At 41.6% G+C, this 27,927-nt stretch overlaps 1 protein-coding gene across 4 annotated transcripts in view; it reads right to left on the reverse strand.

Moving 5' to 3' along the window:
* The window catches only part of tpk1 (thiamin pyrophosphokinase 1), a 75,664-nt gene that overhangs the window by 3,419 nt on the left and 44,318 nt on the right, over nucleotides 1-27,927 (reverse strand). For 2 of the 4 annotated variants that reach the window (XM_052483615.1, XM_052483616.1), the window contains exons 7-8: nucleotides 22,123-22,269; nucleotides 17,186-17,297 (exon numbers count right to left, since the gene is read on the reverse strand). In XM_052483615.1, coding sequence (XP_052339575.1) covers nucleotides 17,186-17,297; nucleotides 22,123-22,269 — 259 coding nt within the window. The remainder of the gene's footprint in view (nucleotides 1-17,185; nucleotides 17,298-22,122; nucleotides 22,270-27,927) is intronic. The other 2 variants (XM_052483617.1, XM_052483618.1) reach the window with 2 other exon arrangements.

Below are 27,927 nucleotides of genomic sequence, written 5' to 3' on the forward strand. Positions count from 1 at the left end.
CTGGGAACTGGTGGGTCGACAAATCCTCTCCAAGCCAACCTTTTGGTCCAGACAGGCAGGAGAGACTTACACCGAAGAGCTGCAATAAGTTGAGGGTTTTCAGGTTCTCTTTTCATTTGTGCCATTAGTATTAATAAAATAACATGCTTCAACACACAAGTGGAGACTTTTCATTACAAAGTGAGAGGACTGGAGCTAAGGGGATGATATTGTCTTGGAGGTTACTGAAGATGTTAGCCTTGAAACCAGGTCAACACTGACCTCCTATGGCCAATTCTGGTATTGCAGGATGACGAACATCAGAAGTCTTATTGTCATGCCAGATCTATTTAATACAGACTCAACCTCAAGGGTTGATGTAAAAAGGGGTTATAAATAACGTTTTAGTGATTAATTGATTGGTTTAATGGACAGAACATTCTGCTCTGTGTGTTTAACTCATATGGACTGTCTGGTTTTGCCATTGTTTACATTGTCTTTTGTGATTTATGAACTAACAACACACCTGATGTTCCCTTGGAAACAATGACGTTATTCTATTACCCCATTTTACTGACAGTCAGGATCAAAAAGCATTCTATTCCACTGCATCAACTCAACACATCTCATAATTACTTTGCTTTACAAACGTCTATTGGGACGGGAGAACAAAACATATGTAGAATTATACATTTGTTTTTGAATGTGTATTAAAAATAGTCTCCAGGATGGAACTAAACAAACAGAAGGAGAAGAAAGAACACAGCAAAGAGAACAAATCAAATGACCACAGGCGGATGAATACACTTCAAAGACTGACAAAATGCCCTTCTGCTTCAAAGCCCTGTGAATAGCCATGATATTACACTGAGTGAGTGTGTTGTGAATAGCCATGATATTACACTGGGTGAGTGTGTTGTGAATAGCCATGATATTACACTATGTGAGTGTGTTGTGAATAGCCATGATATTACACTGAGTGAGTGTGTTGTGAATAGCCATGATATTACACTATGTGAGTGTGTTGTGAATAGCCATGATATTACACTGTGTGAGTGTGTTGTGAATAGCCATGATATTACACTGGGTGAGTATGTTGTGAATAGCCATGATATTACACTGTGTGAGTGTGTTGTGAATAGCCATGATATTACACTATGTGAGTGTGTTGTGAATAGCCATGATATTACACTGAGTGAGTGTGTTGTGAATAGCCATGATATTACACTATGTGAGTGTGTTGTGAATAGCCATGATATTACACTGGGTGAGTGTGTTGTGAATAGCCATGATATTACACTATGTGAGTGTGTTGTGAATAGCCATGATATTACACTGAATAGCCATGATATTAGTGTGAGTGTGTTGTGAATAGCCATGATATTACACTGGGTGAGTGTGTTGTGAATAGCCATGATATTACACTGGGTGAGTGTGTTGTGAATAGCCATGATATTACACTGTGTGAGTGTGTTGTGAATAGCCATGATATTACACTGGGTGAGTGTGTTGTGAATAGCCATGATATTACACTGGGTGAGTGTGTTGTGAATAGCCATGATATTACACTATGTGAGTGTGTTGTGAATAGCCATGATATTACACTGGGTGAGTGTGTTGTGAATAGCCATGATATTACACTGGGTGAGTGTGTTGTGAATAGCCATGATATTACACTATGTGAGTGTGTTGTGAATAGCCATGATATTACACTGAGTGAGTGTGTTGTGAATAGCCATGATATTACACTATGTGAGTGTGTTGTGAATAGCCATGATATTACACTGTGTGAGTGTGTTGTGAATAGCCATGATATTACACTGTGTGAGTGTGTTGTGAATAGCCATGATATTACACTGTGTGAGTGTGTTGTGAATAGCATGATATTACACTGAGTGAGTGTGTTGTGAATATTACACTACTGTGTGAGTGTGTTGTGAATAGCCATGAATATGATATTACACTGGGTGAGTGTGTTGTGAATACATGATATTACACTGGGTGTGAGTGTGAATAGTGATATTACACTGAGTGATGATATTACACTGGGTGAGTGTGTTGTGAATAGCCATGATATTACACTATGTGAGTGTGTTGTGAATAGCCATGATATTACACTGTGTGAGTGTGTTGTGAATAGCCATGATATTACACTGTGTGAGTGTGTTGTGAATAGCCATGATATTACACTATGTGAGTGTGTTGTGAATAGCCATGATATTACTGGGTGAGTGTGTTGTGAATACTGATATTACACTATGTGAGTGTGTTGTGAATAGCCATGATATTACACTGCCATGTGAGTGAATAGCCATGATATTACACTGAGTGAGTGTGTTGTGAATAGATATTACACTGTGTGATGATATTACACTGTGTGAGTGTGTTGTGAATAGCCATGATATTACACTGGGTGAGTGTGTTGTGAATAGCCATGATATTACACTGTGTGAGTGTGTTGTAAATAGTGATATTACACTGTGTGAGTGTGTTGTGAATAGCCATGATATTACACTGGGTGAGTGTGTTGTGAATAGCCATGATATTACACTGGGTGAGTGTGTTGTGAATAGCCATGATATTACAATAGCCATGATATTACACTGGTGAGTGTGTTGTGAATAGCCATGATATTACACTGGGTGAGTGTGTTGTGAATAGCCATGATATTACACTGGGTGAGTGTGTTGTGAATAGCCATGATATTACACTATGTGAGTGTGTTGTGAATAGCCATGATATTACACTGGGTGAGTGTGTTGTGAATAGCCATGATATTACACTATGTGAGTGTGTTGTGAATAGCCATGATATTACATGATATTACACTGTGTGAGTGTGTTGTGAATAGCCATGATATTACACTGTGTGAGTGTGTTGTGAATAGCCATGATATTACACTGGGTGAGTGTGTTGTGAATAGCCATGATATTACACTGTGTGAGTGTGTTGTAAATAGCCATGATATTACACTGTGTGAGTGTGTTGTGAATAGCCATGATATTACACTGGGTGAGTGTGTTGTGAATAGCCATGTGTGAGTGTGTTGAATAGCCATGATATTACACTGGGTGAGTGTGTTGTGAATAGCCATGAGTGAGTGTGTTGTGAATAGCCATGATATTACACTATGTGAGTGTGTTGTGAATAGCCATGATATTACACTATGTGAGTGTGTTGTGAATAGCCATGATATTACACTGTGTGAGTGTGTTGTGAATAGCCATGATATTACACTATGTGAGTGTGTTGTGAATAGCCATGATATTACACTATGTGAGTGTGTTGTGAATAGCCATGATATTACACTGTGTGAGTGTGTTGTGAATAGCCATGATATTACACTGTGTGAGTGTGTTGTGAATAGCCATGATATTACACTGTGTGAGTGTGTTGTGAATAGCCATGATATTACACTGTGTGAGTGTGTTGTGAATAGCCATGATATTACACTGGGTGAGTGTGTTGTGAATAGCCATGATATTACACTATGTGAGTGTGTTGTGAATAGCCATGATATTACACTGGGTGAGTGTGTTGTGAATAGCCATGATATTACACTGGGTGAGTGTGTTGTGAATAGCCATGATATTACACTGGGTGAGTGTGTTGTGAATAGCCATGATATTACACTGGGTGAGTGTGTTGTGAATAGCCATGATATTACACTGTGTGAGTGTGTTGTGAATAGCCATGATATTACACTGGGTGAGTGTGTTGTGAATAGCCATGATATTACACTATGTGAGTGTGTTGTGAATAGCCATGATATTACACTATGTGAGTGTGTTGTGAATAGCCATGATATTACACTATGTGAGTGTGTTGTGAATAGCCATGATATTACACTGGGTGAGTGTGTTGTGAATAGCCATGATATTACACTATGTGAGTGTGTTGTGAATACACTGAGTGAGTGTGTTGTGAATAGCCATGATATTACACTGTGTGAGTGTGTTGTGAATAGCCATGATATTACACTGTGTGAGTGTGTTGTGAATAGCCATGATATTACACTGTGTGAGTGTGTTGTGAATAGCCATGATATTACACTGGGTGAGTGTGTTGTGAATAGCCATGTGTGAGTGTGTTGTGAATAGCCATGATATTACACTGTGTGAGTGTGTTGTGAATAGCCATGATATTACACTGGGTGAGTGTGTTGTGAATAGCCATGATATTACACTGTGTGAGTGTGTTGTGAATAGCCATGATATTACACTGTGTGAGTGTGTTGTGAATAGCCATGATATTACACTGGGTGAGTGTGTTGTGAATAGCCATGATATTACACTGTGTGAGTGTGTTGTGAATAGCCATGATATTACAGTATTACAGTGAGTGTGTTGTGAATAGCCATGATATTACACTGTGTGATGAATAGCCATGATATTACACTGTGTGAGTGTGTTGTGAATAGCCATGATATTACACTGTGTGAGTGTGTTGTGAATAGCCATGATATTACACTGTGTGAGTGTGTTGTGAATAGCCATGATATTACACCACTGGGTGAGTGTGTTGTGAATAGCCATGATATTACACTGGGTGAGTGTGTTGTGAATAGCCATGATATTACACTATGTGAGTGTGTTGTGAATAGCCATGATATTACACTGTGTGAGTGTGTTGTGAATAGCCATGATATTACACTGGGTGAGTGTGTTGTGAATATATTACACTATGTGAGTGTGTTGTGATATTACACTATGTGAGTGTGTTGTGAATAGCCATGATATTACACTGTGTGAGTGTGTTGTGAATAGCCATGATATTACACTGTGTGAGTGTGTTGTGAATAGCCATGATATTACACTGTGTGAGTGTGTTGTGAATAGCCATGATATTACACTGTGTGAGTGTGTTGTGAATAGCCATGATATTACACTGGGTGAGTGTGTTGTGAATAGCCATGATATTACACTGTGTGAGTGTGTTGTGAATAGCCATGATATTACACTGGGTGAGTATGTTGTGAATAGCCATGATATTACACTGGGTGAGTGTGTTGTGAATAGCCATGATATTACACTGGGTGAGTGTGTTGTGAATAGCCATGATATTACACTGGGTGAGTGTGTTGTGAATAGCCATGATATTACACTGTGTGAGTGTGTTGTGAATAGCCATGATATTACACTGGGTGAGTGTGTTGTGAATAGCCATGATATTACACTGTGTGAGTGTGTTGTGAATAGCCATGATATTACACTGGGTGAGTATGTTGTGAATAGCCATGATATTACACTGGGTGAGTGTGTTGTGAATAGCCATGATATTACACTGGGTGAGTGTGTTGTGAATAGCCATGATATTACACTGGGTGAGTGTGTTGTGAACAGCCATGATATTAGACAACCAATAAGAGGAATAGGGAGTGAAAACAGTACTGAAAGGAAGTAATTGACCGTAGAGAACACTGAGGCAGAGGCATACCATAGCCTTAACCGTTCTCTGCTGAACCAATGCTGAAGACACTGTAGTAGTTAATTAAACCACTAGGGGAAGCGCTGCACTGTGGAAAGAGGGGAGACTGTCAGATACATGCACATCATTTTCTGACACACACACACACACACACACACACACACACACACACACACACACACACACACACACACACACACACACACACACACACACACACACACACACACACACACACACACACACACACACACACACACACACACACACACACACACACAATCCATCATAAACATTTAATAGTCAGCCCTATAATTTACCGGCAGATAGGATAGGGCTAATGAATCTAGTTTAAGTTGCGGCTCCGCGCCTGATAAAATTTTAAACAGGAGAAAGAAAACACCCTTCCCCTAGAGACTATTTGGAATCACCCCCCCCCCACACACCTCCCACCTCTCTCTCCAGAGTAATTTGTAGTGTAAATGTGGGTATTTAAAGCGGTCACCCTCTCTGGTCTCAGTGCTGGAAATGCAATTACAGCCAGCAAACAGCTTTATTGTTATCAGTGGAGGTGCGACGCTCATTCCGGTCCCCAGCGCAACACCGGCCGCCATCGATCGTTATCAGGGCTGAGGAGAGGATTACTAATGAAGCTATCCTCAGGCTCCATAGTCTGTTTGTGTGGGTAATTGAGGATGGAAACTGTGTGTGTGTGGTCAAATGCTGTACCTTGACAGGGTCAGCTGAGGTAGCTGTACACCCCCCCAACCTTCCCCTAAACCTGTGTGTATGTGTGTGGTTCACATCAGGTATTTGTCCATTTCCTCCTCTCTCAGCATGACTCAGATCTAAAAGATCTAAAAGGAAAAAATGAAACTGTACTATGGCAGTTTCCCTCCCTCCCACAGCATGGCTGGAGAATACTTACAGGGTACTTCATCTCCCTCTTGTTTTGCTCTTTCTATAGACTTTAAGACAGAGATGGGGGAGAGAGAGAGAGAAAGTGGGAATAAGAAGGGGAAAAAGAAAAGAGACTGCCAAGGTGAGAGCCGGATAGCTCAGCAGCATCTGAATCCGTCCAAGAGAAAACTCTCTAGCTCACTCCCTTTCCCTCTCCTTCCCTCTCTCTTTGCCTGCAGAGAATAAACCCAAACCCAGACAGCCATTAGTACAGGAGGTTTCACAGGGCAGCTATAGGTAACGGAAATATATGTATTCATCCACCTGTGTGTGTGCGTGCAAGAAAGTAAAGAAAACACAGATGATATCCCAGCCTTGAAAATGTAATAATGTGATCATTTTGATGATAACTGTCAGGGAGATAAATCTAATGAGGATCCATCAATTAGTCTAATTCCCAGAAATCTGTCTGGCTGGAAACACGCCAGACGTGGACTGTTACAGTACATCGTAGTTACTCACTACACTGTCTGTCTTTTTCATTGTAGTCATACTTTCAACACTGCAACAGGTTATGTGTATACTTTAGGGATATGGAGGTTAGACATTACTCACAAGAACAAACAGAAGGTTCAAATGGTTGTTTTACCACAAAGCTCAGAGTCTAAATCTGTCTCACTGATTAACTAGAGAGACTGTTTGAGGACACTGGCTCACTGACTGACAGTTGATTCAGGTGTGTGTGTGTGTGTGTGTGTGTGTGTGTGTGTGTGTGTGTGTGTGTGTGTGTGTGTGTGTGTGTGTGTGTGTGCAAAGAAAGAAAAAAAGAGTGCATCATTACAGATTGGTTTCTCTAAGAACAAGGAGAGACAAACAGAGAAAGCAAAGGAGAGATCAGAGGAGATAGAGAGGTGGCTTGACTCTAGCAGTTAGTATGAGGACATATTTTCACCTTTCTAAACACTTCCTGTCTAGACAGTATGGAAATGTATACTGTTTTATCCTTACTATTGTCTGATGTTACTTACTCTTACACCTCTCTCTCTCACACAGTTAGGTTTTTGTAGGTGCGTAACCTAAAGTTACATCATTTCAACCAGGGATGGAAATGAAGCAATCCTGTGGCTAGTAGAAAATGTGATCTACTAGGCCAGCTAGCCAGTGCCCAAAGTTCCATCAATGATTACATCATAGAAAAAGGGGCAAATATAAGAGCAAAAGTAATCCTTTGGTTTTTGTAAAAAATAATCTCCTTCTGACTCAACTCTCCCGACGACAAGCATTAAACCTTACCCATCCAACCACACACTTCAGTTAGAACAATTACAAATGTAATTAATCCTCCAAACACATCCTACAATAGTTCCTACAGATGTCTTACTGAGCATAGCACACACACACACACACACACACACACACACACACACACACACACACACACACACACACACACACACACACACACACACACACACACACACACACACACACACACACACACACACACGACTTTCTCTCTCTACGGGTCCTGTCTTTCCACAACCGAGGAGAAGAGAGATTCACCTTGTGATGTCATCATTAATTACAATACAAGGAAGACCGTGTGTGAAATGTGAATACTAGAAAACAAACTGAAATGGTCGATGACACACATCACTTATGCTACTGTACATAATTAAACTGTACATTGAATCTCTATAAAACCACAGCTTTTCAATTGGGCCTTCTACATTGGCCTCCATTAACTTTGTGATCTTTTAGAGAGGTTGTAGCTTTGCTCAACAGAGCCATTAAAATTAATGGGGGTCAGAGGCTACTCTTACTAAGTGTCTGCCCAGCTGCCATTTTGGGGATCTTGCCATGTTTGAATCCCCCATAACTTTATTTAAATCACAGTCACCGCCTGGCACACACAATGCAGGAGCTTTAAAGACGAAGGACTGAGGCCAATGTTCCAGTCAGTTCAAGGCCACAACTAGACTTACTGCTAAGGAGAATACTGCCTCTCTCCCTCTCCCTCCTCCTGTGTGTTCACGTATATCAACCACTTCTGAAATATTTGTTGTGTGTATGGGTGGGTGTGTGTGTGTGGATCAAAATACAGAGCGGAGATGTTGATGATTGACATTTTCTCAGATGATTTATTTATCTACTCTCCTACCTTCTTCCTCCGCTAAGCCCCGACTTTTAAACTCCACCATCAACACCCTCAAACAACATCATTATTAAAACAGTAACCCCTGTCAAACAGAATGCACAACTAAAACAACCTGATATACCCTCAGGGCTCTGCTTCACAAAATAAAGTATGATCAATAAGTAGGTTTCACATAGATAATGGGGTTACAATTAACTAACTTGTACTGTCAACTTTGAATTCTGACATGGATTTACAGGGGTTGAACCAGTTGCCACACTACAGATCTGTATGCCCTGTAGTGCAGGTTCTCTCTGTCTTTCTCTCTTTAATGTGCATACTTCGAACAAAGCCAAAGCCCTGACACTAAGTCCCTTTAGGCCAGACAGCCGCTAACTACTCAGGTCTCTCTTTATAATACAGCATATATTATTCATTCCAATCACGCTTTAAAAAGGGATAATCATTTATATGGACTTCTAACACACACACAAGCACGCACTCTTTAAAATCATCTGTCAACTAAGCAGTTGAAACAATATCAAAGTGTTCCCATCACCCCTTGTTTCGGGAAAAAAGCAATGCTTCTACAAGCGATGAGGTTGGAGAAATGGAACCACTCTCAACTTCATAAGCTATGGATGCAAGGACTAATCATTCACAATATCTATTCTGCCCTTGCAAGAGTCCCCTTCTTAAGTTTAGCAGATAGTTGCTGGATAGAGTTGATCTATCATATTGCATAATGATTTATTACCACCAGTTCGTAGGTACAGTATTAGAAACGGAGTAAAACTGACATAGAAGAAGGAAAAACAACCAGAAGTAAGATGATGTTGATTATTAAAGCTTCACTAACAGCACATCACATCACAGCATGTCATGTATTGTTGTCTCTACCTTCTTGCCCTTTGTGCTGTTGTCTGTGCCCAATAATGTCTGTACCATGGTTTGTGCTGCTACCATGTTGTGCTGCTACCATGTTGTGTTGCTACCATGTTGTTTTGCTACCATGATGTGTTGCTACCATGATGTGTTGCTACCATGATGTGTTGCTACCATGTTGTTGTCATGTTGTGTTGCTACCATGCTGTGTTTTCATGTGGTGCTGCCATGCTATGTTGTTGTCTTATGTCTCTCTTTAAGTAGTGTTGTCTCTCTTGTCGTGATGTGTGTTTTGTCCTATATTTTTATTTTTAATCCCAGTCCCTGTCCCCGCAGGAGGCCTTTTGCCTTTTGGTAGGCCGACATTGTAAATAAGAATTTGTTCTCAACTGACTTGCCTAGTTAAATAAAGGTTAAATGTTTTAATTTAATTGTTTTTTTTTACGTATGTTATATTATCATGAACTCAAAAATATGCTGCCGTATGCAATAATAATTCCCCAAACATGGCAAGATCAATTAAATAGAACAGATATCTCCAACCATGCAGCCATCAAGAAAAGACTTAAATCTATCACTTAAACGATCATCCATACAGAATAGTTCTTCTCAAATTGACTGCACGGATGGAGTTTGATCATATCTGCAGCTCCACAGAGTGACTTTCACCATTTGCAACGCTAACAAGGATTCTTATTTGACAGAACATAGAAACGTAGGCCTTATCAGTAAGCAGTGCCATACAGAGGACAAAAATTAAATTGACTTTAAAATGAACTCAAACCTACTACAGGGGCCAGAACACTCCCCGCCTAGTATCTGTAAGGATGCCACCATTATCACTAGTACATCACTAGAACATCACTAGTACATCAATAGAACATCACTAGTACATCAATAGAACATCACTAGTACATCACTAGAACATCACTAGAACATCACTAGTACATCACTAGTACATCACTAGAACATCACTGGAACATCACTGGAACATCACTAGAACATCACTAGAACATCACTAGTACATCAATAGAACATCACTAGTACATCACTAGTACAGTCTCTGAAACTGGATACAGAAAAGTCTCGCATGACACATCTCTTGCTGTATTGACTTCAACCTTTCTTAATTTCCCACCTCTGCCAGGAAAGGACTTCACGAAGATGCCCATGGGCCAGTCGTTCCTTTTCACTTGACTGATTCCCAGCATCACAATGTCTCCCTGATGAAGGTTGGGCTTCTCTTTCTGCTACTTCCTTTGGTTTTGCAGGGAAGGAAGATACTCTTTCTTCTAGCGGTGCCAGAAGGTGTTGGCAAGGTTTTGAACTTGCCGTCACTGCCGGCTGAAGATATCTTTCTCATTGAATTCACCTTGGGGGGGGCTGCACCAACCTTTTGGGAGAACAGTTTTGCTGTCATCAAGGAACTAATGGACGAGCACTCACAATGGCTGAGACTTCCGCCATGAATGTAATCAGGACTTCATAAGTCAGCTTGGATGGACCCACCTTCAGCATCATGGACGGCGATCATTCTCTCCCAGCTGCCTCCCATATGAGACGCGTGCGGTGGATTGAAGACCCAAGTACACCCTTTGTCACTCTGGTACTGTTGGACCTTCTTCTCGCTCTAAATGGTCTCCATCTTCAACTCTCTGCAGGCCTCTGGGCCACAGACCCAACTGTTCTCAAAGCGCCCTCAGTGAAGTGGTGTCCTTGATGATGGGCCTGCTCGTGGTGGTGTCAGTAAGAGGTTTGGTTTAATCTTTACCCAGACTTGCTTGGGACAGGCGTCCTGCAAATCCTCAGTGGGCCTGAATCGTCAATGTAGGGCAGTTGTTCTTAAACTTTTTCAGCCTGGGACCCAAATGAGAAATTCAGTGTTTTCCTGGGACCCAAGCTTAGGAATATATGCAACTATACATAAATATCGGTACATTTCATTGCCCTTATGCCTAAAACAAATGCAATACAGACAAAAACAAAGAACAATGGAATTAAATATCCATATAAATATCTATTCATGTTTATTTTCCCTCATTAAAACCACTCTGACATATCTGTCTAGGCTGGAACTGTTGCTGTTAAAATACAATACATCATTTCATTCTGAACTGGAATATACGGACTGATCACATCACACAGATGAATAACAGAACACACACACAGGCTTTTTGATAATGCAACCCTAAGTAACAGTACAGATGAAAAATTATATATATTACTGTAGAAATGATTGTTGAAAGAAAGTCTAGGATGAAACTGTTGCTGTTAATACAATACACATGTTTTATTCTGAACTGGAATAAACTGATTGATCACATCACACAGATGTAGACCAGAACACACACAGTCCTAATGAGAACATATCTATTCTGGGCTCTATTTTTGACAGTGTAACACTGAGGTCATGCTCAGCATTGAAACTGTTTCTGTACTTGTTTTTCAAGTATGTTGAGAACCCTGACTTGCATAGGTATTTGGTGCCAAACTGGACCAGAATATCTACTGCTTTCTCAGTCAGGCAGGAGACTGCTTCCTGCTGTAGATTAGCAACCCTGTGTGAGTATTTGCCTCAAAAAGAATCTTGCTTCAATCAGTTTATTCCAGTTAAGAATAAAAATTATTATTGTATTTTAACAGCAACAGTTCCAACCCAGACTAATTTTCAACAATAATTTTAGTGGGCCTGATCATTTTTCATCTTCATCTGTACTGTTACTAGGGTTGCACTATCAGTAGCTAGCTGGCTTTGGCAAATGTTAGGTATTAGCTGTGTACAAGGTCAGCGGACTGTTTGAAAGAGAAACTCACATCTTCAGTTGAAGTCGGAAGTTTACATACACCTTAGCCAAATACATTATAACTCAGTTTTTCACAATTCCTGACATTTAACCTCTCTTAGGTCAGTTAGGATCACCACTTTATTTTAAGAATGTGAAATGTCAGAATAATAGTACAGAGAATGATTTATTTCAGCTTTTATTTATTTCATCACATTCCCAGTGGGTCAGAAGTTTACATACACTCAATTAGTATTTGGTAGCATTGCCGTTAAGTTGTTTAACTTGGGTCAAAAGTTTTGGGTAGCCTTCCACAAGCATCCCACAATATGTTGGGTGAATGTTGGCCCATTCCTCCTGACAGAGCTGGTGTAACTGAGTCAGATTTGTAGGCCTCCTTGCTCACACATGCTTTTTCAGTTCAGCCCACAAAGTTTTTATAGGATTGAGGTCAGGGCTTTGTGATGGCCACTCCAATAGCTTGACCCTGTTTTGCTTAAGCCATTTTCCCACAACATTGGAAGCATGCTTGGGGTCATTGTCCATTTGGAAGACACATTTGCGACCAAGCTTTAACTTCCTGACTGATGTTGTTTACTTGAGATGTTGCTTCAATATATCCACATAATTGTTGTTCTTCATTATGCAATCTATTTTGTGAAGTGCACCAGTCCCTCCTGCAGCAAAGCAGCCCCACAACATGATGCTGCCACCCCCATGCTTCAAGGTTGGGATGGTGTTCTTCGGCTTGCAAGCCTCCCCTTTTACCTCCAAATATAACAATGGTCATTATGGCCAAACAGTTCTATTTTTGTTTCATCAGACCAGAGGACATTTCTCCAAAAGGTATGATCTTTGTCCCCTTGTGCAGTTGCAAACCGTAGTCTGGCTTTTTTATGGTGTTTTTAGAGTAGTGGCTTCTTCCTTGCTGAGTGGCTTTTCAGATTATGTTGATTTAGGGACTTGTTTTACTGTGGATATAGATACTTTTGTACCTGTTTCTACCAGCATCTTCACAATGTCCTTTGCTGTTGTTCTGGGATTGATTTGCACTTTTCGCACCAAAGTACGTTCATCTCTAGGAGACAGAACGCGCCTCCTTCCTGAGCAGTATGACGGCTGCGTGGTCCCATGGTGTTTATACTTGCGTACTATTGTTTGTACAGGAGTTTTTTGACTTGATTGTAGTGGCTTCCTTTCCTCTTAACCTTAGCCACTGCCCTAGCCTGAAGCGGGGTTTTCGTAAGCATACAGTTCACAGTCAAGGTTTCCAAAAAGCCAAACCATTCAATGAAATCCAGGGATATGGTGCAACAAAAAGGTTTATTCTTCTTATATTTAACAAAAAAATGATTATCCAATCAACTTATTAAAGCATAGATTACTTGACATGGAAAATACATAATATGACCTGTTTGTATGTCTGTATGGTCAAAAAACTATACCGCTCCCACGTCTAGCAAGGACTCCCCCGAAGGCCCAACTTCCTGCCTTTATCCTAACACACTTACCACAATACAATGAATGGGCAAGAGGGGGGGCCAAAACTGAGTTACACTAACAACAAATTAATATATCTCAATCAGGTAAATATAAATCATAAAGGTACGTACCTAATATTTCATCATGTACATTAATATTTAATATATTTACACAAATGTACATGGAGCTCTATATGTTCTGTCTTTTATACAAATATGTCCAAATCGTCTCTAACACTGTTGTTTGTACAGATAAACGTGGTACCTTCAGGCGTTTGTAAATTGCTCCCAGGCATGAACCAGACTTGTGGAGGTCTACAATGTTTTTTCTGAGGTCTTGGGTGATTTCTTTTGATTTTCCTATGATTTCAAGCAAAGAGGCACTGAGTTTGAAGGTAGGCCTTGAAATACATCCACAGGTACACCTCCAATTGACTCAAATGATGTCAATTAGCCTATCAGAAGCTTCTAAAGCCATGACATAATTTTCTGGAATTTACCAAGCTTTTTAAAGGCACAGTCAACTTAGTGTATGTAAACTTCCGACCCACTGGATTTGTGGTACAGTGAAATAATCTGTCTGTAAACAATTGTTGTAAAAATTACTTGTGTCATGCACAAAGTAGATGTCCTAACCAACTTGCCAAAACTATAGTTTGTTAACAAGGAATTTGTGGATTGGTTTAAAAACAAGTTTTAATGACTTTAACCTAAGTGTATGTAAACTTCCAACTTCAACTGTACTACTATGAGAGTTAGTTAGTACTCCCTTATTTCTGCTTATCATCCATCACCTGTTGTAAAATGACAACAATGCCTTGCTAGTTGACTTACTTTTCCACTGTCGAAGCACCGTTTCCTGAAGCATTCTGTCCTGTTCTGAAAGAACTCCCTGGGTTTGCCATTATGCTGTGGATGTTAGGATCGGGGCGTGTCCTTTTATTCATTTGTTCGTTATGAGAGACTCATTACTAAGCACTTCCCCGCACAAAACACATTGTGGGCGATCTTCGTTATAGGTTTGTATGAAAGAGAGAGAAACTCATCATTGTATATGCATTTCATGACAATTGAGCTGAGTCAGAAGTGGTGGCTAGCATGAGTCCATTTGATGACAGCAGTGAGTGATGGCGAGTGGGAATGACAAGTCAGTGGCTGACAGCGCATCATCTGCTGCTGAACGGCAGCGCTGCATCTTGTGTGCATCGCAGAGTGATCTTCAAGAAAACGGCACAAAAAGATTGGGTAAACCGCAAAGCACACGGGCATCTCCCTCTCATACTCGCACAGCTGCCAAACCGAGCAGAGACTGTTGCTAAGCAGAGAGCACAGATGCACTTGGCCAAATCCATTCCAGTAATTAATGAAATAATTATACATTTACTCTGACACGTCGTGACCCACCGTCCGTGACTCATACTTTAAGAAAGGCTGATGTAAGGACCCTGAAGAGTGGGCTCAGCTTAGGAATGGCTTCACGTTCACTGATGCATTCCAATTCCTCTTGAAAGGCATTGTGTTGCAGACTGCGGATTAGGATGGTCTTGAGTTGATCCAGATCTTCGGTGGAGCAGGGTTTGTTGCAAATGTGCCATTCTTTGCAGCTGCTGCCTTCCTAACACATGTGCAAGCCTTGTAAACCTCTCAAAGACCTTGGAGTCTAACTTGTTGCTTGAGACAATGGTGGCGTGACAAGCAACTTGGGGGCGAATCTTGTAGTAAGATCCGGGGGTCAACCAAGTCAAAAGGTGCGTGAAAGATTTCTGGCTTTGCTGACCTGAACTAGAAAGCTGGTCCTGTCAACAATGTCCTATGAGTCAGGCTGCTTGCTGGGACTGATCTCGAGACATGATCAGCAGTGTTCTGGTCAGTAGGGATGTGCTTTCACTGCTCTGGGCAAATATATCTCCTAATACATTGCACCCTCTTATTCACATACATGTAGAATGACCTGGAGTCATTTTGTATGTAACCCAGGACCACTATCAGAGTAGAATGTGACAACATCGAGTTGGATGTCAATCTCATCGCCGATTGCTTCTGCTATTTCCACTGCTAGAACAGCGACGCACAGTTTGAGTCTTGGAACGGGGATCTCAGAACGTGGAGCGAGCTTACCTTTACCAAAGATGAAGCAAACATCCATATTCCCACTGGCATCAGTTGTCTTCAGGTAGGCTACTGCCGCGATGGCGTTTGTGGATGCATCATTGAAGACGCTCTTTTTTGTATGAGAGAGATTGATCTGTACGTGGGAGAGATCTTGACCTGCTCAAACTCCTTCAAAGAGTCTCTCCATCCCTTCCATTCCTTGAACTTCACTTCTGGGAGAGGGGCTTCTAGTCACAATCCTCCATGGAGAGCTCTCTAAGTAGAGACCTTCCTCGAATGCTTACTGGGGCGGGGAATCAAAGTGGGTCGAACAAGCTGTTGATCGTCAACAAGACTCCACGTCTAGTGTATGGTTTCTCCGCTGAAGACACCTGAAATGTGAAGACATCCTCTGTGACATCCCAGCTCACTCCGAGACTTCTCTGCACGGGAGAGAAGTTGACACAGATCCAGGTGCTTCAGCAAATTGCTTCTACAAATTGACTGCAAGAAGTATGGAGTTTGATAATATCTGCAGCTCTACAGTGACTTTCACCATTTGCAATACTAATAAGGACTCTTCCTTTACAGGATATAGAAACGTATTAGTGAGCAGCAAAAATGAAATTGACCTTCAAATGAACTCAAACCAACTATAGGGCCCAGAAGAATATCAAAATTATATTTTTAACCAAGTTTTGAGGCGATATAGTGTTTGTTGACATTCACTTTGTTAACAAACAGTAGAGTTAAAAAAGCGTGTATTTTGGGTTCTGATGGGGTAAGACAGTTGAACTAAGGTCATGAGGCATTTATGAGATATTCTTCAAGAATAATTTCATTAATTAAAAAAAACTGCAGATTGCCCCTTTAAACACTATAACCAAGGTACCTGCACATAACAACATACAGAAGGATGGAACATTTGCATACGCACGCACACAAAAGCTGAGGGTCCACTTTGTAAAAGTGTGTATTTCTTATTTTCTACCTTCATCCATCTGATCCCCGGGGAAATATTCCACTGCCTCCTCTTTAATTATGTGTGTGATTAATTATGCATTTTATTATGACTGGTTAATCTGAAGGAGCCTCTCACGCATAATCCCACTACATTATCAATCAGGTGCCGAGGTAACAGGTTGACTGGGAAAGTACACACACACATTCCCAGGCCAGCAGCCAACCAACCAACAAGCAAATGCACGCACGCACACACACTTCCTGCCTGGATTCCCCTTGACACTGAGTTATACAACCAACAGATTGTTGAGGTCCCGCCCTGTACCGGTGGTGCAGTGGTCTGAGCCAACTCATTAAGAACACAGCTGGCCACTGGGCCTAGGACTGGGACAAACCACAAGGGGACAGACGGGGTGTGTGGGACAGACGGGGTGTGTGTGATTGTGTGAACAAAGCGTAGGCAAGATGAGTGCTCGTGTGTGTCACTGTGTGTGTGTCACTGTGTGTGTGTCACTGTGTGTGTGCGTGTGTGTGCTCACCCAGGTTCCATTTGAGTCCAGTGGTGTGTGTTTTGCATGGTCCTCCTATAGGTATTAGACTGCACCATTCCCCCTCCAGTCCTGTATTCACTCCCAACCTGTGTCTCATGTCCTAAAACACACACACACACACACACACACACACACACACACACACACACACACACACACACACACACACACACACACACACACACACACACACACACACACACACACACACACACACACACACACACACACACACACACACACACACACACACAGAATGAGCTTCCAGAATAACTCTGGATCTAATACTGTCGTAGCGCTAACAATTCCCACCTACAGTCACATCTGATATGATTGGCTCCCTTGATAAAGATGAGCAAAAAATACTCCAATAAATAACACAAATACTGAGCTATATTGTATGCTCAAAGAAATGGGGAAATTATCTTATTTTATACTAATACAATTGCTCAGAGAAAGAGATGTTGTAAAAAACTATCTTAAAAAGATAGATGTCAAAATGAATGGCACCCCGAACGATTGTTATGAATAAAAATCAAACAGCAATCTGAATTAAAATGAATATCAGTTGAAAGAACTGTATGGTGACCTTTCATGGCTTCCTGTTTCACTGGGGTATAAAAATGAGGTAACACGCATGTAAAATCCATTTGTCATCCGTAGAGTTGCAAAGGGAGGATATATTACTGGAAACTACAATTAGACACCACCTCCATGCCAATAAGCTATTCGGAAGGGTTGCCATAAAACAGCTTTATTGAGAGCAAACAACTAATGTAAATGCCTGAAGTTTGCTAAACAGCATTGGCACTTGGACTGGAACCAGGTGCTATGGTCAGATGACATGAAAATAGAGCTCTTTGGCCAAGCACACAACTTGTTGGTTTGGCCTCGAAAGAAGGATGCATATGCAGAAAAGAACCTCATCCCTACTGTAAAATATGGTGGTGGATCTGTGATGTAACGGAGCTGTTTAGCTTCCACTGGTCCTGGGGACCCCTGCTTAAGATCAACAGCATCATGAACTCTACCAAGTATCAGGACATTTTAACCAAAAACCTGGTTGCCTCTGCCAGGAGGCTGAAACTTGGCCTCAAGTGGCTCTTTCAGCAAGACAATAACCCAAGGCGCACATCAAAATCCACAAAGAAATGGTTAATTGACCCAAAATCAACATTTTGCTATGTCCATCTCAGGCTCTGGACTTGTACCCTATTGAAAACCTGTGGTTTGAACTAAAGAAGGCAGTCCATGAGAGCAGATCAAAGGATATCAAGGGTCCGTAAAGATGATGTATGGAGGAAAGGTCTAAGATACCTCCCAATGTGTACTTCAATCCCATAAAGAATGACAGAAAAAGGCTAAGTTCTGCTATGCTCACAAGGGGTGGGGGCACAATGCACTGTAAACAGGGGTGCATCATTTTGACATGTATCTTTCTTTTAAAAAAAATATTAATTGTTAAACAAAATATTGTTTTGAGCATACAATATAGCTCAGTATTTATATGATTTATTTTATATAGTCTTTTTTGCATCTTTAACAGGGGTGCCAATAATTTTGGATGTGATGTTACAGTCAGTGCATTCAAGGAAAGTTAGCAGAAGGACCCCAAAGAGAAAAGTTTGAAGCTGAACAACTGTCTGAAACGATGACAGGTAAAATGGCGGATGTGTTTCCTCCTTGGCGGTATAAAGACAGTAGCCAGAGGGAGAAAGACAGGGATAGATGGAATGTTCTCAACTCCTAAAGGAAGGAAACGCGGAGAGACAGAATCATCTCCAGCTCTTGCTGTTGTGCTAATCTGGCCTCAGGGTGTGTGTGTACGCGTGTGTTCTAAGCAGCTTTCTCAGTAGCTTTATGTTGCTTGGTTTATAAATACCAGTGATCATAGAACGCCTCTGAGATATAGAATCCTCACTAATACAACTTTCTCCCACCTGAGATTCAGCCCACACATACTTTACAGAGACATGGAGGGACAACAAAATGTACAGAGAGAGGAAGAGAGAGAGAGAGAGACCGTAGCCTCACAGCAATGCACATGAGCAAGAACAAATTCTTATTTATCAATGACGGCCTAACCCGGCCAAACCCTAACCCGGACGACGCTGGGCCAATTGTTCACCGCCCTATGGGACTCCCAATCACGTCTGGTTGTGATACAGCCAGGAATCGAACCATGGTCTGTAGTGACGCCTCTAGCACTGAGATGCAGTGCTTCACTCGGGAGTCCAGAAATCTCATGATGGGATTTAATTGAAAAGCCTTTATGAGAGCTGGAGTTTTCAAAACTCAATTTGGATTAAGTGCCTTGAAATGTTGCAGTTATTTTTTGTCAAGGACATCTCTAGAGTGTCTGTATTCTTCATTCCATTGGATTGTTCTATACAACTTAGAATGTCAAAGTCATCTGTCTACGGGATCTGTCTGCATCTGTCCATGTTCATCCCTTCAGCAGCTGCAGTTCACCACAGTACAATCCTCCATCATGTAAATCACCTCCGCTCCTGACATGCCCTACTAAAAGGTCATTGTAAACAAGCATATACAGTATTTCCGAACCAAATACCTGCAATCTCATTTGTAGAACACACACGCACACACGCATGCAGATACACACACATCTCCCTCTCCTATTACCCTAAATCGTTTGTTGTTATGAGGGTGTCTAATTTGCTTTTCCAAAATTACATCATCTCCAAATCAATCCATTCCCTCCCTCCCTCTTCTCAGATGATTGAGTTTACTGTGAGGCTGAGCACAGTCATTTCCATCTTTTGCTCTAGCAATACAACAAACATACCCACTTTTTTCACTCTCTCTCCCCCTTCACCCCCCTTTTCCCTCCCCTCTCCATCTTTCTCTCCTCTTCCCCTTGTCTCTCTCCATCTTTCTCTCCTCTTCCCCTTGTCTCTCTCTCCCCCTCTCCATCTTTCTCTCCTCTTCCCTTGTCTCTCTCTCCCCTCTCCATCTTTCTCTCCTCTTCCCTTGTCTCTCTCTCCCCCTCTCCATCTTTCTCTCCTCTTCCCTTGTCTCTCTCTCCCCTCTCCATCTTTCTCTCCTCTTCCCTTGTCTCTCTCTCCCCCTCTCCATCTTTCTCTCCTCTTCCCTTGTCTCTCTCTCCCCCTCTCCATCTTTCTCTCCTCTTCCCTTGTCTCTCTCTCCCCCTCTCAATCGTTCTCTCCTCTTCCCCTTGTCTCTCTCTCCCCCTCTCCATCTTTCTCTCCTCTTCCCTTGTCTCTCTCTCCCCCTCTCCATCTTTCTCTCCTCTTCCCTTGTCTCTCTCTCACCCTCTCCATCTTTCTCTCCTCTTCCCTTGTCTCTCTCTCCCCCTCTCCATCTTTCTCTCCTCTTCCCTTGTCTCTCTCTCCCCCTCTCCATCTTTCTCTCCTCTTCCCTTGTCTCTCTCTCCCCCTCCTCTCCATCTTTCTCTCCTCTTCCCTTGTCTCTCTCTCCCCCTCTCCATCTTTAACTCCTCTTCCCTTGTCTCTCTCTCCCCCTCTCCATCTTTCTCTCCTCTTCCCTTGTCTCTCTCTCCCCTCTCCATCTTTCTCTCCTCTTCCCTTGTCTCTCTCTCCCCTCTCCATCTTTCTCTCCTCTTCCCTTGTCTCTCTCTCCCCCTCTCCATCTTTCTCTCCTCTTCCCTTGTCTCTCTCTCCCCCTCTCCATCTTTTTTCTTTCAGTCTGGATTGTCTCTCTCTCCCCCTCTCAATCTTTCTCTCCTCTTCCCTTGTCTCTCTCTCCCCCTCTCCATCTTTCTCTCCTCTTCCCTTGTCTCTCTCTCCCCCTCTCCATCTTTCTCTCCTCTTCCCTTGTCTCTCTCTCCCCTCTCCATCTTTCCCTCCTCTTCCCCCCCTCTCTCGTTTGTCATTATTAAATACATGTTCTCATTTGCTGCTTCATATGTACATACCTCCAATTAATCTCCTCTGACAGACACACACACACACACACACACACACACACACACACACACACACACACACACACACACACACACACACACACACACACACACACACACACACACACACACACACACACACACACACACACACACACACACACACACACACTTAATCAAGCTGGTTTGTCACTGCAGTCTGGATGTAATGAACTGACTGAACGTACATGGTTAAATTCAAAGATCAACACAACCTTGTCAAGGACCCTTATACCAACATTTGTAACTAACGTGCTTTGTAGTCCCCTGGGTGGGGGGTTAGAATTAGGAGGGTAAGGGAAAATAAGATTTTGGATGGGAATCAATTGTTGGTCCCCAAAAAGTCCTCAAGTATAGTAAAACAAACAGTGGTGTAAAGTACTTAATTAAAAATACTTTAAAGTACTACTTAATCATTATTTGGGGGTATGTGTATTTTACTTCTCTATTTAAATTTTTTACTACTTTTACTTTTACTTCACTACATTCCGAAAGAAAATTATGTACTTTCTACTCCATACATTTTCCCTGACACCCAAAAGTACTTGCTACATTTTGAATGCTTAGCAGGACAGGAAAATGGTCCAATTCACACACTTATCAAGAGAACATCCCTGTTCAAACTGTCTCTGATCTGGTGTACTCACTAAATACACATGCATAGTTTGTAAAATGTGTCTGCGTGTTGGAGTGTGCCCCTAGCTATCCGTAAATAAAATAAAAAATACAATTTTGCCAACTGGTTTGCTTAATATAAAGAATTTGAAATGATTTATACTTGCAATTACAATTACATTTGATACTTAAGTATATTTAAATGCAAATACTTTTAGACCTTTACTCAAGTAGTATTTTACTGGGTGGCTTTCACTTTTACTTGAGTCATTTTCTATTAAGGTATCTTTACTTTTCCTCAAGTATGACAATTGGGTACTTTTTCCAACACTGAAAACAAACGTATGTGCGTGCGTATAGTTACCGGTCGTAGCAGGTAGGCCAGACTGCATCCCTGTAGAACCACCAGAGGTAGTTCTGTCATATTGAGGGCGTGGTACAAAGTCTCTACTGAAGCCATGGTCTGGTCAAATCTTCCTGCTAGACCACCCAGAGTCACTATAGTATCCACCTGGGGGAGGAGGGGTGGGGTGGGGGGGATTCATTATCATAATCTCCCAATCATGGGTCCACCAGGTGGTACAACTTCAGACCACTTTAGAAAACTTTGGAACATATTACAAACTGTGAGTATGCTATTTATGTCTGGAAGGAGAAACATGTAGCCTTTAGACAGAAAGGTTGAGTTCTTTTCAGCACTTGAAACATCCAGAGAGCCATCGTAATAACTATAATTTACCCAAACCTCTCTCTCTCCCTCTCTTTCCCTCTTTTCTTCTGACCTCATACCCATCTCTCCCCCTGTACCCCCGCTCTCCTTTACTCCCTCCTCCTCTCTCTACTTACCAGTCTCTCTCTTCAGTCTAGCTCTCTCGCTCTGTGTCTCGCCCAAGAGTGTTCTAAGGACACAATGTCGCAGAGAGTTTGGAGAGTTCATGGTGTGCAACCATTTTACATTGAGGAAATAAAGATAGTGTACTAGTTGGTTTGCTCTCGGTGGAATTGCACTCCGTATAGCACTGCATAAGCACAAACACTTTCATACTGTCTGACACGCCACGGCACTTGGACCCGAGTTAAGATATGATAATGACTTGGAGACAGTGATCGTCTTAATTTACATCTTCTAAACTGATTTAGAAATGTGCTTATTGAGGTTAAATCCACATCTGTCAAACACCCACATACACACAACAGAGGACAGCTTTAGAAAAACCCTTTCTCTTATTAGGCTGCACACACAAACACACCCACGCATGAATAAACACCGAAATGCTTTAGAAAATAATTTGTCTTATCATCTGAATGACAGCGTTCTGTAAACAAGCGTTGCCAAGCTACGGTCCTTGGAGACAGAGAGAGATTATAAAACAGAAAGAAAGTATTATGTTAAATCTTTACTTTGCAACTTCAGCACCTTTAACCACAGCCTAGAACAAGACAAATAAATAAACTTCTGCTAGGACAGACAGACAACATAAAGGGAAACAGGACAAACCAATGGAATAGCCTATATTACACAACTTATGTAACTACCTAAGAAGCCTGGTCCCAGATCTGTATGTGCTTCAGCCAACCCCTTTGACTGTTAGGGCTGTGACCATACCAGCATCTGACTGTTGTCGTTAAGTTTGTGACAATACCATTATCTGACTGTTGTTGTTAACTCTGTAACGATACCAGTATCTGACAGTTGCGTCAGGGCTGTGACAATACAAATATACGACCGTTGTCGTGAGGGCTGAGACAATACAAGTATATGGCTTTTGTCGTAAGGCCTGTGACAAAGTACAGGTGAAGTCGGAAGTTTACGTACACCTTAGCCAAATACATTTAAACTCAGTTTTTCACAATTCCTGAAATGTAATCCTAGTAAAAATTCCCTCTCTTAGGTCAGTTAGGATCACCACTTTATTTTAAGAATGTGAAATGTCAGAATAATAGTACAGAGAATTATTTATTTCAGCTGATTTCAGCAATAAGTTGGGTGAATTTTGTCCCATTCCTCAAGACAGAGCTGGTGTAACTGAGTCAGGTTTGTAGGCCTCATTGCTCGCACATGCTTTTTCAGTTCTGTCCACACATTTTCTACAGGATTGAGGTCAGGGCGTTGTGATGGCCACTCCAATACCTTGACCTTTTTGTCCTTAAAGCCATTTTTGCCACAACTTTGGAAGTATGCTTGGGGTCATTGTCCATTTGGAAGACACATTTGCGACCAAGCTTTAACTTCCTGACTGATGTCTTGAGATGTTCCTTCAATATATCCACATAATTTTCCTACCTCAAGATGCCAAGTGCACCAGTCCCTCCTGCAGCAAAGCAGTCCCACAACATGATGCTACCACCACCGTGCTTCACTGTTGGGATGGTGTTCTGCGGCTTGCAAGCCTCCCCCTTTTACCTCAAAACATAACAATAGTCATTATGGCCAAACAGTTCTATTTTTGTTTCATCAGACCAGAGGACATTACTCCAAAAAGTATGATCTTTGTCCCCTTGTGCAGTTGCAAACCGTAGTCTGACTTTTTATGGTGGTTTTGGAGCAGTGGCATCGTTCTTGCTCAGTGTCCTTTCAGGTTATGTCGATTATAGGACTCTATAGGTATTTATATTCTGTGGATATAGATACTTTTGTACCTGTTTCCTCCAGTATCTTCACAAGGTCCTTTACTGTTGTTCTGGGATTGATTTTCACTTTTCGCACCAAATTACGTTCATCTCTAGGAGACAGAATGTGTCTCCTTCCTGAGTGGTATGGCGGGCTGCGTGGTTCCATGGTGTTTATACTTGCATACTATTGTATTTAGAGATGAACGTGGTACCTTCAGGCGTTTGGAAATAGCTCCCAAGGATAAACCAGACTTATGGAGGTCTACAATGTTTTTCTGAGGTCTTGGGTGTTTTCTTTTGATTTTCCTATGATTTCAAGCAAAGGGGCACTGAGTTTGAAGGTAGGACTTGAAATACATCCACAGGTACACTTCCAATTGACTCAAATGATGTCAATTTGCCTATCAGAAGCTTCTAAAGCCATGACATAATTTTCTGGAATTTTCCAAAGGCACAGTCAACTTAGTGTATGTAAACTTCTGACCCACTGGAATTGTGATACAGTGAATTATAAGTTAAATAATCTGTCTGTAAACAATTGTTGGGAAAATTACTTGTGTCATACACAAAGTAGATGTTCTAACAGACTTGTCAAAACTAAAGTTTGTTGACAAGAAATTGTTGAAAAACAAGTTTGAATGACTCCAACCTAAGTGTATGTAAACTTCCGACTTCAACTGTATATGACTGTTGTCGTCAGGGCTGTAACAATACCAGTATATGACTATTGTCGTCAGGGCTGTAACAATACAAGTATATGACTATTGTCGTCAGGGCTGTAACAATACAAGTATATGACTATTGTCGTCAGGGCTGTAACAGTACAAGTATATGACTGTTGTCATCAAGGCTGTGACAATATAAGTATATGACTGTTGTCGTCAGGGCTGTAACAATACAAGTATATGACTATTGTCGTCAGGGCTGTAACAATACAAGTATATGACTATTGTCGTCAGGGCTGTAACAGTACAAGCATATGACTATTGTCGTCAGGGCTGTAACAATACAAGTATATGACTATTGTCGTCAGGGCTGTAACAATACAAGTATATGACTATTGTCGTCAGGGCTGTAACAGTACAAGTATATGACTATTGTCGTCAGGGCTGTAACAGTACAAGTATATGACTGTTGTCGTCAGGGCTGTAACAATACAAGTATATGACTATTGTCGTCAGGGCTGTAACAATACAAGTATATGACTGTTGTCGTCAGGGCTGTAACAATACAAGTATATGACTATTGTCGTCAGGGCTGTAACAGTACAAGTATATGACTATTGTCGTCAGGGCTGTAACAATACAAGTATATGACTGTTGTCGTCAGGGCTGTAACAATACAAGTATATGACTATTGTCGTCAGGGCTGTAACAATACAAGTATATGACTATTGTCGTCAGGGCTGTAACAATACAAGTATATGACTATTGTCGTCAGGGCTGTAACAGTACAAGTATATGACTGTTGTCGTCAGGGCTGTGACAATACAAGTATATGACTGTTGTCGTCAGGGCTGTAACAGTACAAGTATATGACTATTGTCGTCAGGGCTGTGACAATACAAGTATATGACTATTGTCGTCAGGGCTGTAACAATACAAGTATATGACTATTGTCGTCAGGGCTGTAACAGTCCAAGTATATGACTATTGTCGTCAGGGCTGTGACAATACAAGTATATGACTATTGTCGTCAGGGCTGTGACAATACAAGTACAAAGCATACCAAACTCTTTGGTCATTTAATAACCTGCTGTATGTAAATTGTGTGTTGTGGAATATAAATAAATGTGACCTTGGTTGAGCTCATAATGATGTTTGTTTCCAACATTAGTGCTGTTTTCCTACAGAAGTTAAATCCGATTAGTGTTTTTTATCCTTGCCACGATACTAATGAGTATTGCGATACTGGTATCGTCCCGACCCTAATTGTTGTCATGGTTGAAGTCAGTGGAGGCTGCTGAGGGGAGGACAGATTATAATAATGGCTGGAACGGAGTGAATAGAATGGCATCAAACACCTAGAAACCATGTGACACCATTCCACTAACCATGAGCCCATTACCATGAGCCCGTCCTCACCAATTAAGGTGTTACCCACCTCCTGTTATTGACGTACAGATCTGGGACCAGGCTACTGAAATACCGTTACACAGCACTTTCTACTTCAGCCCCCACAAATCTGCAGACAGCGCCTGTTTTCTTATTATTGAGAGACAACATAATCAAAAGAATCATTCTGTTGCTGATTATACTCCAGCCTTGAAAATGTAATAATGTGATCATTTTGATGATAACTGTCAGGGAGATAAATCTAATGAGGATCCATCAATTAGTCTAATTCCCAGAAATCTGTCTGGCTGGAAACACGCCAGACGTGGACTGTTACAGTACATCGTAGTTACTCACTACAGTCGTGGCCAAAGGTTGAGAATGACACAAATATTTAATTAATATTCACAAAGCCTGCTGCCTCAGTTTGTATGATGGCAATTTGCATATACTCCAGAATGGTATGAAGAGTGATCAGATGAATTGCAATTAATTGCAAAGTCCCTCTTTGCCATGCAAATGAACTGAATCCCCCAAAAACATTTCCACTGCATTTCAGCCCTGCCACAAAAGAACCAGCTGACTTCATGTCAGTGATTCTCTCGTTAACACAGGTGTGAGTGTTGACGAGGACAAGGCTGGAGATTTTTTATATATTTTTTTTAACCTTTATTTAACTAGGCAAGGCAGTTAAGAACAAATTCTTATTTTCAATGACGGCCTAGGAACAGTGGGTTAACTGCCTGTTCAGGGGCAGAACGACAGATTTGTACCTTGTCAGCTCGGGGATTTGAACTTGCAGCCCCATGCTGATTGAGTTCGAATAACAGACTGGAAGTTTCAAATTGAGGTTGGTGCTTGGAATCATTGTTCTTCCTCTGTCAGCCATGGTAACTTGCAAGCAAACATGTGCCGTCATCATTGCTTTGCGCAAAAAGGGCTTCACAGGCAAGGATATCGCTGCCAGTAAGATTGCACCTAAATCAACCATTTATCGGATCATCAAGAACTTCAACGAGAGCGGATCAATTGTTGTGAAGAAGGCTTCAGGGAGCCCAAGAAAGTCCAGCAAGCGCCCGGACCGTCTCCTAAAGTTGATTCAGCTGCGGGATCGGGGCACCACCAGTACAGAGCTTGCTCAGCAGGCATGTGTGAGTGTATCTGCACGCAGAGTGAGGCGAAGACTTTTGGAGGATGGCCTGGTGTCAAGAAGGGCAGCAAAGAAGCCACTTCTCTCCAGGAAAAACATCAGGGACAGACTGATATTCTGCAAAAGGTACAGGGATTGGACTGCTGAGGACTGGGGTAAAGTGATTTTCTCTGATGAATCCCCTTTCCGATTGTTTGGGGCCTCCGGAAAAAAGCTTGTCCCGGAGAAGACAAGGTGAGCGCTACCATCAGTCCTGTGTCATGCCAACAGTAAAGCATCCTGCGACCATTCATGTGTGGGGTTGCTTCTCAGCCAAGGGAGTGGGCTCACTTACAATTTTGCCTAAGAACAG

This window comes from Oncorhynchus keta, chromosome 28 (genome assembly GCF_023373465.1).
Source record: "Oncorhynchus keta strain PuntledgeMale-10-30-2019 chromosome 28, Oket_V2, whole genome shotgun sequence".
Taxonomy (NCBI): domain Eukaryota; kingdom Metazoa; phylum Chordata; class Actinopteri; order Salmoniformes; family Salmonidae; genus Oncorhynchus; species Oncorhynchus keta.